Below are 13,140 nucleotides of genomic sequence, written 5' to 3' on the forward strand. Positions count from 1 at the left end.
ACATATACAGTACATGGTTCCAGTCTCTACTAAGCAGGTTGGTGGGCATACAGAATAGAATATATTAGTTCAGAAGTGCACTGACCTCTTGTGATCAAGAGCTTTGTCAGAAGACACTAATCCCATATATTAGCACTTAATTAAGCTTCAGTTAATCATGTCTTATCAACTCGTTGGGAGGCATTAAGCAGGATTTAATTACTAGGGCACGGCAGTAATGGATGATGATGAGTTTCTGGCATTGGCTGTTGACAAGCGGCAGGACAGGCACCCATGGAGGTCAGTGAGTGTTGAATGACTGTGTGTGTGTGTGTGTGTGTGTGTGTGTGTGTGTGTGTGTGTGTGTGTGTGAGACCAGTGAAAAAGAATAGCAGCTTAGGTTATTATTACCTGGGGTTTAGTGGATTACTGTTTAAGCAGTGACTAATTTGATAGCATCCCAAGAGGAGCATGGATGAATAGAAATATGCACGTGCACTTACTCTGCCATCGCTAGTCAGGAGAATGGAGTCGCTCTTAATGTCACGGTGGATGACGCCCTGCGTGTGCAGGTAGGACAGAGCCTTCAACACCGACAGACACACCGTAGCGATCTGCTCCTCGTTCATCCTGTAAGGAGACACACACACGACTTGTCAAAAATATTTTATTTAATCAGATTAGATTTATTTTCATAGCTAACTGTTTATTCCCACAATTTGTAGTTTCTCTTTTTAATAAATGTGCTATCTGTTTTTATCCAGTAAGCCTATTTTTGTCGCCTGTGCTTTCTCCATGTGCTGTGCATTGCGAGAAAACATTTATTCATAAATAAAACTGACTTTTCTTCTTCGAGCTACAGAAATGACTGGCTTTAAGACTTGAGAGTCATCCTATAGAAGATGTGGAGTAGAAATCCAGTTTGAAAATATCCCACTGTGGCCTGCAGCGTTTCTAGCTACGAGCAGGCAGGAGGGTCCCATATGGAGAGAGGGGGCGAAGCTGCGCGTCTCACTGAGTTCATGTAGAAACTCACAGCTCCACTGAACATTAACGTCTCTAGACCCAGCTGGCCGGGCTGTGCTGTGTGCTTATGTGTGTGCGCTCTAATCTGCAATCATACAATACATGTGCACAAAGAAGCGCGCTTGTTTTAAACCCCAGACTAAGGCTACAGATGGATGCAGATGCACATATACTGTATATGCACTGCAGTATGATCTTACATGCTTGCAACCCTTCTGCACACTTCTCTTTATCATACAGTGCAACTTAGCTGCTATTGGGGCACTAACTTGCAAACTTGCAAACTTACATTATGAGAAACAACCCTTTGGGCTACACATACGCTCATAATATTAAACATATATAATCACACTCTACAGATTGCAACAGATTTTATTGTTACACATGTATGCTTTTACAATCACAAGAGATAAATGAGCTTTCTGCTAATGGAAAAACAACCGGCTAACTCGGAGTGAATGGGATGGAGACGCGTACGTGAAAATGAATCACCTCTTACCGCCTCTCCACTTGCACCACAACCCCCCCCCGGAAAAAATCCCAACCTCCCATACACACACAAACAAATGAGCTCTCTCACACACACTCATGGAGGCAGGATCAGTGAAATAGAAAATTGTTTCACAAAGTGAAAAACAACTTTAATGAGCCTGTAAAGGTTGTCAAAGGGAGGAGAATTACACATGCACCTACACACAGACAAAAGGTGCACACACAAACACTGAGGCATTCATACTCACACACACACACACACACACACAGCTGCACACACAAACCCATATGCTTTTGCATTTACACTAGATAAAAATCCCCTCGAAGTGCAGATCATTACCCAACTTTAAAAGTATAATTGAAAATCTGAACGTGACTGAAATACTTCTGCAGACCCCCCATTCTCCTCCCGCTGCAGACTTGCCTGTGTGAGTTAGAATTGAGCGCGCATGTGTCCATAAATCTCAGAGCGTGTGTGCGTTTGTGTGTTTGCTGCCAGCAAGCTGATGAGGCTTGCACAACGCGAGGCAGGCAGCAGTTATTTCCACAACAAAAAGCCTAACAGAAATAGCAGCAGGCTTTCACCTGGACAAATATGGCAGAAATTACTGATGAAGAAAATACACCGCTCAAGCCCTTCTGCGGCATTTTCTCACTGATTTTATTTTATGCCTGCATACTAATCAATCTACATTTTATAAGGACATCTATTAAGTTTTATTCCAAACTTTTTCTGATAATATTAATAAAAGGTAAAAAAAAAAAGCAACTGACCCTACAGGGTAATATATGTGAGTCTTTATCAAAAAGAGAAATTCTGTTTAAAATCCAGTTTTATGAGATTTCCGTGAGTACTTTTAAAAGCACTCGTGGTGAAACTTTCTCTCATGCATGCACCGAGCACACAAACGAGCAAACATCTGTGTGGGAGACTGTTCAAAATACTTCACAGCAGCAGCGGTGCTCAGCCTCGCCAAAGCGTGTTATTAGCATCCGACACCGCGCAGCGCTAATGCTGACACTCCGCGCAAATGACTGTAATTAAACACCAAGCACAAAGTAAGCTTAAAACAATGAGGCAGCAGCTTAGAAACGCAACTCAGTAACACAGAAACAATTTGGAAAAGTTGGAGAACGATAATCCTGAAACTATCGGAGCATCGTATCGTCTCAGCCGGTCCTTCCTCTGCGCCTTGCAAAATTATTCACCTGTTCGTGTCAGCTGCAACAAATAAAATAAAAAAAATTAATTTAGACTGCGCACCAGTGCTTGCTAGGTTATAATAAAATCCATTTGATGTCAGCGACATCATCTGAACAACACGCCCTTTAAAAGGTGACATAAACCTTCCCCCCCCATGTGGATTTTCTCTCCGTCTATCTCACCAGTCAAAACGAACACAAATGACACACACAAAGCTGTGGCCTGATTTCTTCTTTTATATAAAAGTATTACATAGTGCTTCAAAATCTGATACTTTAACTCTTTCAGTCAGTCTGAAAACAGCCATTGAACTGAAAAATAAAATAATTAAAAATAAAGATGATTTCACAGTTTTGAATGACCCTAGTTTTCTTGGATGAGAGGATGGACACCATGTAAAAAACAGGTAAACTTGGCTCTGTTAGAAGGGAGCAAAGTCTGTCTATAAGGTCCTTTGAAACTTAGGTAACAATAGAGAAGGAAGCTGATTGTCACTGCAGTGTTTTTATTCATTTTACACATCTGCATTTTCTTACTAAGCAATTATATGGTTCCACCACATCCCAGAGGTGCTCTGTTTGACAAGGCGCTTGCTTGAAGTAGGACTCAATAGATTTTTTTTTCAACCAATTCCTGTAAAATGTAGAGATGTTTGTGTGTGAACCAGTAAATCACAAGTTTCTGGTTGTTGTTGTCAGCCCATCTGACCACAACAAAAACCACGTGTACATGCCTAAATGCACTGAGTTGCTGATTAGATATCTGCATTAACGACCAGCCGAACAATGTGTAAATAAATATGCTGCACTTTATGTTTCATTTAGTATGCAGGGTGTATCAAAACGAATCATCCAATTTGAAAAAGCTAGATTTTTTTAAAGTAATAGACATAAAAACTTACGGTACATTTTAAAATACATGTCTGAAGATAAACTTTTACATACACAACTCACAATGTTCAAAAGTTAAATGTGTCCTTCTCTGGTCGCATGTCCATATGATAGTCAAACTCATCTCACATATTATTGTGAGCATGTCTGGAGTCACTGCAACCACGTTAAACTCGTGAATCCGTTCTTTCTTATAATACGTGTTTTGATCTTTACCAGTGAACGATACTGTGAAATCAGATGATTCCTTTTGATAGACTCTGTATTAGCAGCTTGTATTCCTGCTTCAATGCCAAGGTCTCTCTTCCTAAGTAGAGTATGGTGTCAATGAGCCTTCATGGTAAAATAAAGGTTTAAAAAGCCCGTGTTCGACTGGACAATGACTTGGTCCCTGATTCATTTTTAGGAAATATCTTACTAATCACTTAAAAGTTAAAACGTGCCTCAGGACCTTTACATGCTGCTCACCTGGTTGTTGAGTTTGACATCTTTTAACTACTTGAGCAAAATAATTATCCTGTTTTTCAAAATGTCTTTTTATAATTTTCTTGAAGTCTAACAACAGCTTACATCCTCCAAGCTCCGCATCACACAGCTTGATGGTTTACCTCAGCATTTGTGCATTGAGCAGTTACCTGGTGTGAGTCACAATGTCGGTGAGTGCCCCTCCCTCCAGGAACTCCATGACGACCCAAAGCTCGTCTCCCACCAGGTAACTGTTGTACATGTCCACAACATTTTCATGATGGTAGTCCCTCATGATCACCACCTAAAACACAGACAGAGAAATATATATGTATGTATTGTTACTAATGACACTGTAGCACACTGGCACTGTTATTATGCTGCTATACTTTGTTACTACACTGTTAATATGAAATAAAAATCATGCTTTGAGCCTCAAAAAGGTTTCTCTCTGAAATTCCTCAATTCAATACCATATTTAAGAATGTATGCTAAAATGTGCTACAAAAAATGATCTACAATTCCAGTGGTTTATTGAATCTATTCATGTAATTTCATTTTTTTTATATTAATTCAACTTCCCCTTTGTCTAATATGAACATGTTCTGGAGGCTTAATCATAAAAGGATTACATTCAAATTAATAGGATTACACGAAACAAATTACTTTCCCGCTGAACACCCGCTGCTCCACACCTCGCACTCGTGCTTACATACATGCATTCTCTCTCCCACTCATGCACGCTAAACAGAGACCAAAATGCAAAAGAATCAGGGCAGAAATGCAATCCGAGCGTCGCTCAGTTCACATTTAAATACATTAGTCTTTTTTTTTCCCGGGCAAATGAAATGCAGCTCATTTTTTAGCTTGTCGGGACATCGTGAACCTGAGCAGTCACGAATACATTTCTTGCTTAAGGTTTTCGGTGTAAACACGTCTTCAGTTTAGTCAAAAAATGTCATTACAGATGCAAAAAAAATGTGTTAGTGGTTTAATTGCTGTGGATGGATGTTAGGGAAATAAGGGCAAACTGAACTCTTGCTGTTTGTTTCATTAATTAGCATAAAGTGGCATTTTTATTATGCTAATTAAAACAGTTTCACGACTGCCGCTTGCTTAGGCTATCAACAATCTGTGACAAATGTTAGTTCTGTGGTCATTATGGCCCCAATCTAAATCCACCTGATTAATTCACTCAAACATACGACGTCAGAGCGATTTGGATTATAGTATGAGCTGAGGACAGTTTCTCAGGTAATCGTTGTTTGATACCTCGTTAAAAAGCAGTTCTCTTCTCTGCTGTTTTCTGAGGTCCATCTTCTTCACTGCCACCTGCTTTCCGCTGTGCTTCTCGGTGGCGATGCAAACAATACCTGTGGATCCCTCGCCAATCTTAATAAAGCTGTCCAGGTATTCCCGAGGGTCGCCTGGAGGAGAACACAAACATCGTGCCTCATTTTAATGCAACATCAGACTCAAAGAAAGATGTAAATTAAAAAAAAAACATCTAGAAGTTGCAGTTGCATGCCTCTGCTAAATACTCAAGCTGCAGTTTATTTAATCACGCCCTTACAGACTCTAAATACTGCTATATGAAACTCTGAATGTTAGACAGGAAACACTTGGATGTAGAAAAACAACAAGTTGCGTCCATTTATCAAGTTGTCACATGCTTGCGTGTCATTTCAGTGTTCCTTTAATTTCAAGTGTGCGTTACCAGGGTTGACCACCAGCTGAAGTGCTGCTCTGAACTGCTCATGAGAAACTCTGGAGGGCTGCGTGTCAGAGCTCGACCCCCAGGAAGGAGGCGGATAAGCCCCTGGTGGGACGTAAGGTGACGAAGGCTGTGAGTAGGCCCCCTGGATGAAAAAGTTATAAAAAAAAGACAGAAATAACATCGCTTATATAGCTAATGGTTAGAGATTTAAGATGGTTACGGTTAAACACCTGGAGGAAGTGTTGATCTCAGCTAACAGAGTATAATCTGCAATCTGTAGCAAACTGAAACGTTTTTATATGTGAAGTTAGCGAACATACTGTACCTGCGGGGTATATGGTGGACTGGGCTGGGAGGGAGGATGATGGTAAGGAGAGGGTTTGTAATGGTGAAAGATTGGGGGGTACGGCAGGTGCACCGAGGGGTAGCCAGGCGGCTTCGTGTGGCTCTGAGGTAGCTTAAGAGGCCCTCGGGGGTACGTGTCACCACCTGCGACCTGGGGACTGTCATCGCGTGATGGACGCTCATAGTCACCCTGGAAAAGCGAGGAAAATTACGTATAAGTCTAGTGTTACGCATTTTACTGCAGCGAATACTGAAGAATTTTACTGTTAAACGTCAGCCTGTACATCCACGGTCGTACACTACACCTGCAGGTACATTACTCCCGGACAGACCTAACGGAGAACATTTAGTGCACAGGACAGCGACCATACCTTATCCTTACCACCCCACCCCCCTCTAAAATGCTTCACAGCTACTCCATTCATCAACCAAGAGCCTGCAGTGGACTCAGATCTGGGACACAGCTCTTCCTTAAGATTGTCCTTCAAAGTAGTATCGCAGCGTACACATGGGTATTAGTGAGAATGCAGTAGTGCTTACATGACTCAGCTTTCATTACATGACTCACAACTGGCTACAAATACGCACACTTGCGTATAGAAATAGAAAAATACGAGTGGTTTCGTAACCTAATAGCTTCGTCATCGTATTATGTCACATGGATCCTGTCGTTTTAAGGAAAACTGGCCACAGGTCATTAACAATAGGACGTAAGTAGAGACAGGCTGATACTGTACAGCTGTCAGTGGCATATCTATGTGACAAAAGCCTGTCACGTAAACACTAGGAGAGGGATTAAAGTGCTACAGCAAACATCAACACTACCCAGAGTGATCTAAAGTGGATTACAAAGAAAAAACAAAAATTAACTTAGAAGATGAATCTGCTTTCACCCTGCAGAGACTAAACTAAATCACCTTTGCCACACCTCTCTAAAATGATCTCCAGCCGGCCTGATTTTTCCCCTCAAGAGACTCCGACTATAATAAATAAAACTCTCTTTCCTCCTTTCTTTTATTTGTCACTCTCTCTGCGCCTAATCGCTATTTCTCTTTCTTTCACAAAGAGACACACACACATATACACAGACTGAAACGCACAAGCACAGACAGGGTAGGAGGAGGAGCCCTGATGTGTTGGGATGGTGTATAATTACATGGTGTGAACTCTTTTAATCAATCACTCTGAGGCAGGTGCGGGGGTGGCTGCTGGGAGGCCCCCGTCTCGTGCCCCTCTATCGTTGGCCAGCAAGCGCTCGCTGGCTGTCAGCCAGGGGTCTCCTGATCCATGTTGGTTAAACGCGCATTAATCTGAGTTTGGCAGGGTAATCAACAACCTAACTCAACTGTGAAATTGAATTCCGCGGTGGAACATCGTTCGGCCAGTTTTATGCTAAGGCTGCAGAAAGGGAAAGTGCCGCAACATCAATTTGTCACCGAGAGCTGCGGCACTGAGCTCACACTCGCTACAAAGCAGTGAGGAAGAGAGAGAGAGAGACGGCGGCAGAGAGAAAGGAAGTGTGCGCGTGTGTGTGTGTGCGTTTGCATCTTTGTGTGTGGCCAAGTTTCTGTGCTGTCTACTATTACATCCCCAACGTCTTCCCACAACGGCAGGGAAAAAGAAGGATTTACTTCAGCGGTGTGAGTGGGCTGAACCAGGGAAAGAGAAGAAAAGGCAGAGAGTGAGCAAAGAGAGAGGGAGGTGGGTTTGTTCCAAGGTCCGTGAGCCAAGAAGAATAGTGATTCTTCAGCTGCCAGATGACTCCTTGTTTTGTTGTTTCCGTTTTTTAAACCACTGCTGTGAAAATCAAACAAGAAATATTAAAAACACCATCACATTTAGTCCAATTATAGTCACGCCTTTGAGATATGAAAGAGTAAGTTTGTAAATGCTCAAACATATTCTTTCATGTATAATTTGGCTAAATTGGCTTTCGACTCTTTACTCATTCTACTTTTTTTTAAATAGAAAAGCAAGCGCGCCTCTTTAAGCGTGACAACTCAAACAGCAGCAGAAATGTGAAACAAACTACGTGAAAGAAAAATGACCTTCTCCTGCATCGCATTCCTGCTGCTCTTGCGTTCTCCGTGGTTGCTTTTTCTTCGAGTGGCTATTTACCGAGACACGCGGGTTAAATGGTTTTTCATCAAGGCACCCTGGGATCTACATCAGCAAACCCGGTTTCCCCTCTCGGCTCGCTGTGTGTGAAGGGAGGCATGGTGCAGAACTGTGATAGCGGCACTCGCGGGTTTAATGACGCTCGGAGAGCTTTGGAAGAATGATGTAAAAAGTGTTGTGTGAAAAGTCTGACCCCACCTTTTGCCCTCTGCTATAATTCCTGATCTATTATCTTCCACCGCAGCACACGCAGTTCTTTGCACTGAGAATTCTGGTGTAAAAGAACTACGAGTAACCGAAAACATATGGTTACATTACACAGTCACTAACGCGTGGACGGTTCGTTTGTTCTTGTCAGTGGAGTTTCTGTGCAGAGGAATCTCTTGGGTGTCTCTCCCACTGCTCCACTGGAGCACGACATGGGCTGCACAAGAGCCGGCATACTTACAGTGCAGCTGTTCCCAAATACAATATACGATCTACTGAGTGACACTGCTGAGGGATTTTACCAACAATCACATAGGTTCCTTTAAATTCATGTTTCTTTCTAACTTTTACAAACGTGCATTATTAGTGTACAAAAACTTGCCTTTTGTGTGTTTTGTTTATGAGATGTTTTCAGTTAAAAATCTGTAATACAGTCATATAAAAAGCATTTCCATGTCACAAAAACAAAAACAAAATATTTCTGGGCATCCTTAACATCAAAGCTCATCTATGCGTTCCACAAAAAAGTAAGGAAATTAGTGTTTGATTGATTATTTCTTTGTTGTAACAATGTTTCATGGTAATAAATCTTATACTGTTGAAAAGCATGTTTAGTTACCTTTAAATGGTGCCGCATTTGTAAGGAAAATGCATTTGTGGGTTGAGCAGCAGAGTTGAGCATGTGGCATTTTACGCTATCGTTTGTTTCGTGGTGTCGCAAAATAAACTGTTTACGACAATATTTTTTCATGGTTTTGATGGTCACTGTAGTGGCTATATTAATTTCTTAAAGTTCTCTCTTTCTCTTATATTTTAATAACCACACTACAGACGGACAAGCGCCTGTTTTTATGCGTTGTCGTTAGCAACAGCGACGGTAACAGCATCGCGTTGTTTACGTTCCACATAAACCTTTCACAATAAAGCTCAAGATCCTGTTGAGACTTTTCAAAATAAACTGAATCACGTGAAAGAGCAGATTATTTACGGATGAGAATTAAAAAAAGAGCCGCCAGGTGCTAAAAAATAAACCTTAGACTCAAACGTTAGAACAGGCTTTTCCCTGCAGCACGCCGTGTAATAAATACTCACAAAGAAAACGGCGGCCTTTACAACTTATGTCTAAAAATGTATCGTTTCATGCATCGGTTAAAACACTCGACTCCAGCTACATGACGCGCAGCTGGAAACACTTCACCCAAGTCGAGCTGCCCGAGATTCACAGAATTTACAGAAAATGTTACATTTTTGTGATTTATATCGTTATCGGGACGATAGAATTCTTATATCGGGATATGAGATTTTGGTCATATCGCACAGCCCTAAGGAAAGGTGTTGCCACAGCAGACCATCTGCCTCCATTTCACACCAACGCTCTGTACGTCCCTGTTCACATCATCCATAAACCTTCTTCGTGATCTTCCTCTTTTCCTTCTGAAAAGTCTAACATCCTCCTCTCCTCACGTCCTCAGCCTTGCTGCTCTAACTTTGTCCCCAAACTGCTCAACCTGAGCTGTCCCTCTGATGTACTCATTTCTAATCTCTAAAGGTTTGCTATTAGATATTTAATTTCTGCTGAGTTCATCTTGACCACCGTTATGCATATTTGCATTTGTAATTCTCTTATCCTTTTAATAATTGCAATCATAGTATATTTTTATACCTTTGTGCCAATTATGTTTCTGTTAAAACGCTATATTTAGCAGTGATTTCAGTTTGTGTGGTGCAAAGCTTCAATATAAATTTGAACGCCAAGAACACTCGCTCCTATTTATTAATTTAATTAAAAATAATTACATAAATATACACTGATTTCATCTAGTATATTTTTCCACTTCTTTCCTTCCTCTAACTTTTTATTTTGTGTAAGTCAGAGCTTTTTGGTCAGTGTTCAGTCTGAGCATTAATTGAACTGTGTATAGAGCTAGTGGACTCGCCAGAGGTGCAATTCTTTATGTGACATCACCTTCCTCCTTCAGGGAAGAGTAGATTAAAGCTGAAACCATCTATCAGGCAGGAAGAGCAGAAAAAGAAAACTGATGGTTGAGGATCAGAGAGAACTCGAAACACTGAAGAAGAAAATAATGTGAAAAGGTGACTGGGAGGTTAAAGTGTGTGTCACATGAGTGTACATGTATAAAATTTTCTCTGATATGTTCGTACAGACTTGTTGGGAGGGTATAGTGTGTTGAAACATGCCATTTCCATTTTGCTTTAGTTACCTTGGTTAAAGTCTGTGAGTTGGCGAGACTCTCCGAAAGGCGAGGGTAGGTGTAGGAGCTGTACGGGTGGGCCTGTGGCGGGCTCCTGAAAGTCCCACTGGCGGCATAGGGGACATTTGGCTCCTGCAGCCCAGAGCCTGACCGAGATCGCTGCCTGATGGCAGGCGTGGGGCTGGTCTGGGTCACGTAGGAACTCTTGGGTCGCTTCTCATATTCGTCCCTCATGCCGCCGTAACTCCACTCACTGTCGGGGTAGTTAATCTGCTCGCTGTGTAGCGATGCACGAGACGGTGTGCCAACTGATGTGTCCCGGTAGTCCTGGCTGGATGAACCCCCCACCGATGCCCGGTAGTAGCCGCTGGAACCTACTCCGCTACCCACCGTAGAGGCCACCTCATCCGCCGACCGCCCTTTGCTCTCCAGATAGGTGTGATAGTCAGGCGGAAGTTTGCCATAATCTGATTTCTGAGGCATGGCATCAGGGTAGAAGGGGCTGCGTATGGGGTGTGAGTGGCCATTCTGCTTGGTGAATCGATAGTGCCTGCCAAGTGCCCAATCCCCATCTATGGAGAAGCTTGGCTTGCCGGGGTCCAGAGAAAAGTCCCTGCTGGACGTGTCCAGGTCACACGAGTAGCGGGAGTAGTAGTGGTTGAATCCGTTCTCCTCTGGGGCAGTGAGGTGGCCACTGCCCGAGGGTTTGGAGATGCCTCCAGCCTGATGGGGGCCTGGCGGGCTCTCTTTACGCAGGGAGTTGGAACGTGTTACCGAAATGTTGTCGAACTCCTCCAGCAGGCCGTTAATGGATGCATCTTTGGGTGGCCGGTTCCCTCGAACAATGGTCTACAAGCAAAGCAAACACATGAAACTTAGCATAGAGGAGACTTGTGCGTCTGAGAGTTTGATGGCGATAACCCTGATACTTTGGCTTGCAGTACATTCACTTTCAGCTTCATCATTCATGTCTGAAAACTGAATGAGATGAATTGAAATTCCTGCGTCATCAACTTCAGTTAACTTCAAACATTTGCAGGCAAGAGTTTCAATTCATGTGTATCAGGGCTTTGCAACAAGTATGAAATTAATCATCACTTGCATTAAATGAACGTCGGTATTTGGATTTCAGAGAACAGCAGGCACTGATCTACACAATCACGAGCTGTTGTGAGCTGGGATCGAGCTAAAAATGCATGAAGATAAAAGTCGGGATACCTCTGATGGTAAAAGGCAAGCAGCGTTGGATCGAGGGAGCTAATTCCTACCCCGTTTCCCTCGCAACACATCAGCTTCAATTTCAGTGGGATGATCAGGATGCATTAATAGTCGTGAGGTTTGGTTTAGCACACCAACACACGATTACACACGCACGCAAACCAAAAGGAGCAAGGAGGACGGGGGAGAGAATGAACACGCAGGCTCGCATCTGCTTCAAAGCAGAGGCAGCTTAAACATCAGGGGGGCCGCTTATCCCCTCCTACCTTGTGTTAAACCCTTTACAAGGCTGTGTCGTGAGTCATGGGCAACACGTGCTGCAGCGGGACTACAATCTGCGAGCGTGCACGGTGCGTGTGCATGTTCGTACAGTGTCGTGAGAGTGATGGGAAAATCCACACACATCTTTTTTATCTACCAGCCTCTCCACCACTTGAAACATAGAGGAAACAGTGCGCTGGAACAAAAGGAAACATGATGCATGAGTAGCGCTGAGAGGAGGCTGAGCTGAGGAGATTATGTGAATATTCAGCTCTTACATAATTTATTTTGGAGCCATTTGTGATGATCAAACAAATCTACCGACTGTGTTTCCTGGCATTACGGCCTCCATCTGCTAAAACTAGTCTTTTAGCTGTTTAGTAAGTCATAAGAATCAAAGGGTGTTTGGTTCCCACTGGGGCAGTGGCACATTATAGTGGTGCATGAAGCACAACGATAACTTCAACAAACAATCAAATATTTGACGTATTTTACTGTGAAAACTTTGCTGATTGTTTCAAAGTGAGACAGATTTAAACGCATCGAAATTTGGATCATTTGTTTCTAGTGTTACTAAAAATTTAAAATGTACTTAAATTAATTAAAACACATTATAAAAGACATTCAATGTAATTTGTCCCCAGTAAAGCTGCTGTTAGTACTGTGCAGTTGGACTCCTTACATTTTCAGTACAAGCTTTATAAAAGATTTAACTACAACCAGAGACGCAGCAGAGGGGTCATTTTGGCCTCAAACTCAAACACACACACACAAACACACACACACACACACACACACGCTTCCACAACGGCGTCTTTCTTGCCACAGGAAAGTCTGATTGCAAAAACAAAATAGTGACTAACTAAATACACAAACGCTACCCCATCTATATAGATTCCAATGACGTGCAGTATTTTTATACTATAGTCATTTAAGTGCAATATGGAAATTAGAGTTCCTTATATTTGAACTAATATTATAATTCTTACTGTATTTTAGTACATT

General features: G+C 42.3%; 1 protein-coding gene and 2 long non-coding RNA genes across 7 annotated transcripts in view; 1 reads left to right on the forward strand and 2 right to left on the reverse strand.

Annotated features, from left to right (window-relative positions):
• LOC146501351 (uncharacterized) overlaps positions 1-13,140 on the reverse strand; it is a 191,311-nt gene that overhangs the window by 119,199 nt on the left and 58,972 nt on the right. The window lies entirely within an intron of this gene.
• The window catches only part of pak5 (p21 protein (Cdc42/Rac)-activated kinase 5), an 85,506-nt gene that overhangs the window by 13,279 nt on the left and 59,087 nt on the right, over positions 1-13,140 (reverse strand). For all 5 annotated transcript variants that reach the window (XM_085133674.1, XM_085133673.1, XM_085133676.1 and 2 more), the window contains 6 exons: positions 10,666-11,505; positions 6,099-6,308; positions 5,774-5,915; positions 5,329-5,483; positions 4,227-4,360; positions 483-609 (listed from right to left, as the gene is read on the reverse strand). In XM_085133674.1, coding sequence (XP_084989800.1) covers positions 483-609; positions 4,227-4,360; positions 5,329-5,483; positions 5,774-5,915; positions 6,099-6,308; positions 10,666-11,505 — 1,608 coding nt within the window. The remainder of the gene's footprint in view (positions 1-482; positions 610-4,226; positions 4,361-5,328; positions 5,484-5,773; positions 5,916-6,098; positions 6,309-10,665; positions 11,506-13,140) is intronic.
• On the forward strand, positions 201-3,364 carry LOC146501357 (uncharacterized). Its single transcript, XR_014869531.1, has 2 exons — positions 201-318; positions 359-3,364. It is a non-coding gene; the product is annotated as an uncharacterized LOC146501357 (long non-coding RNA).

The sequence above is a fragment of the Neolamprologus multifasciatus genome, chromosome 15 (genome assembly GCF_963576455.1).
Source record: "Neolamprologus multifasciatus chromosome 15, fNeoMul1.2, whole genome shotgun sequence".
In the NCBI taxonomy this organism is placed as follows: domain Eukaryota; kingdom Metazoa; phylum Chordata; class Actinopteri; order Cichliformes; family Cichlidae; genus Neolamprologus; species Neolamprologus multifasciatus.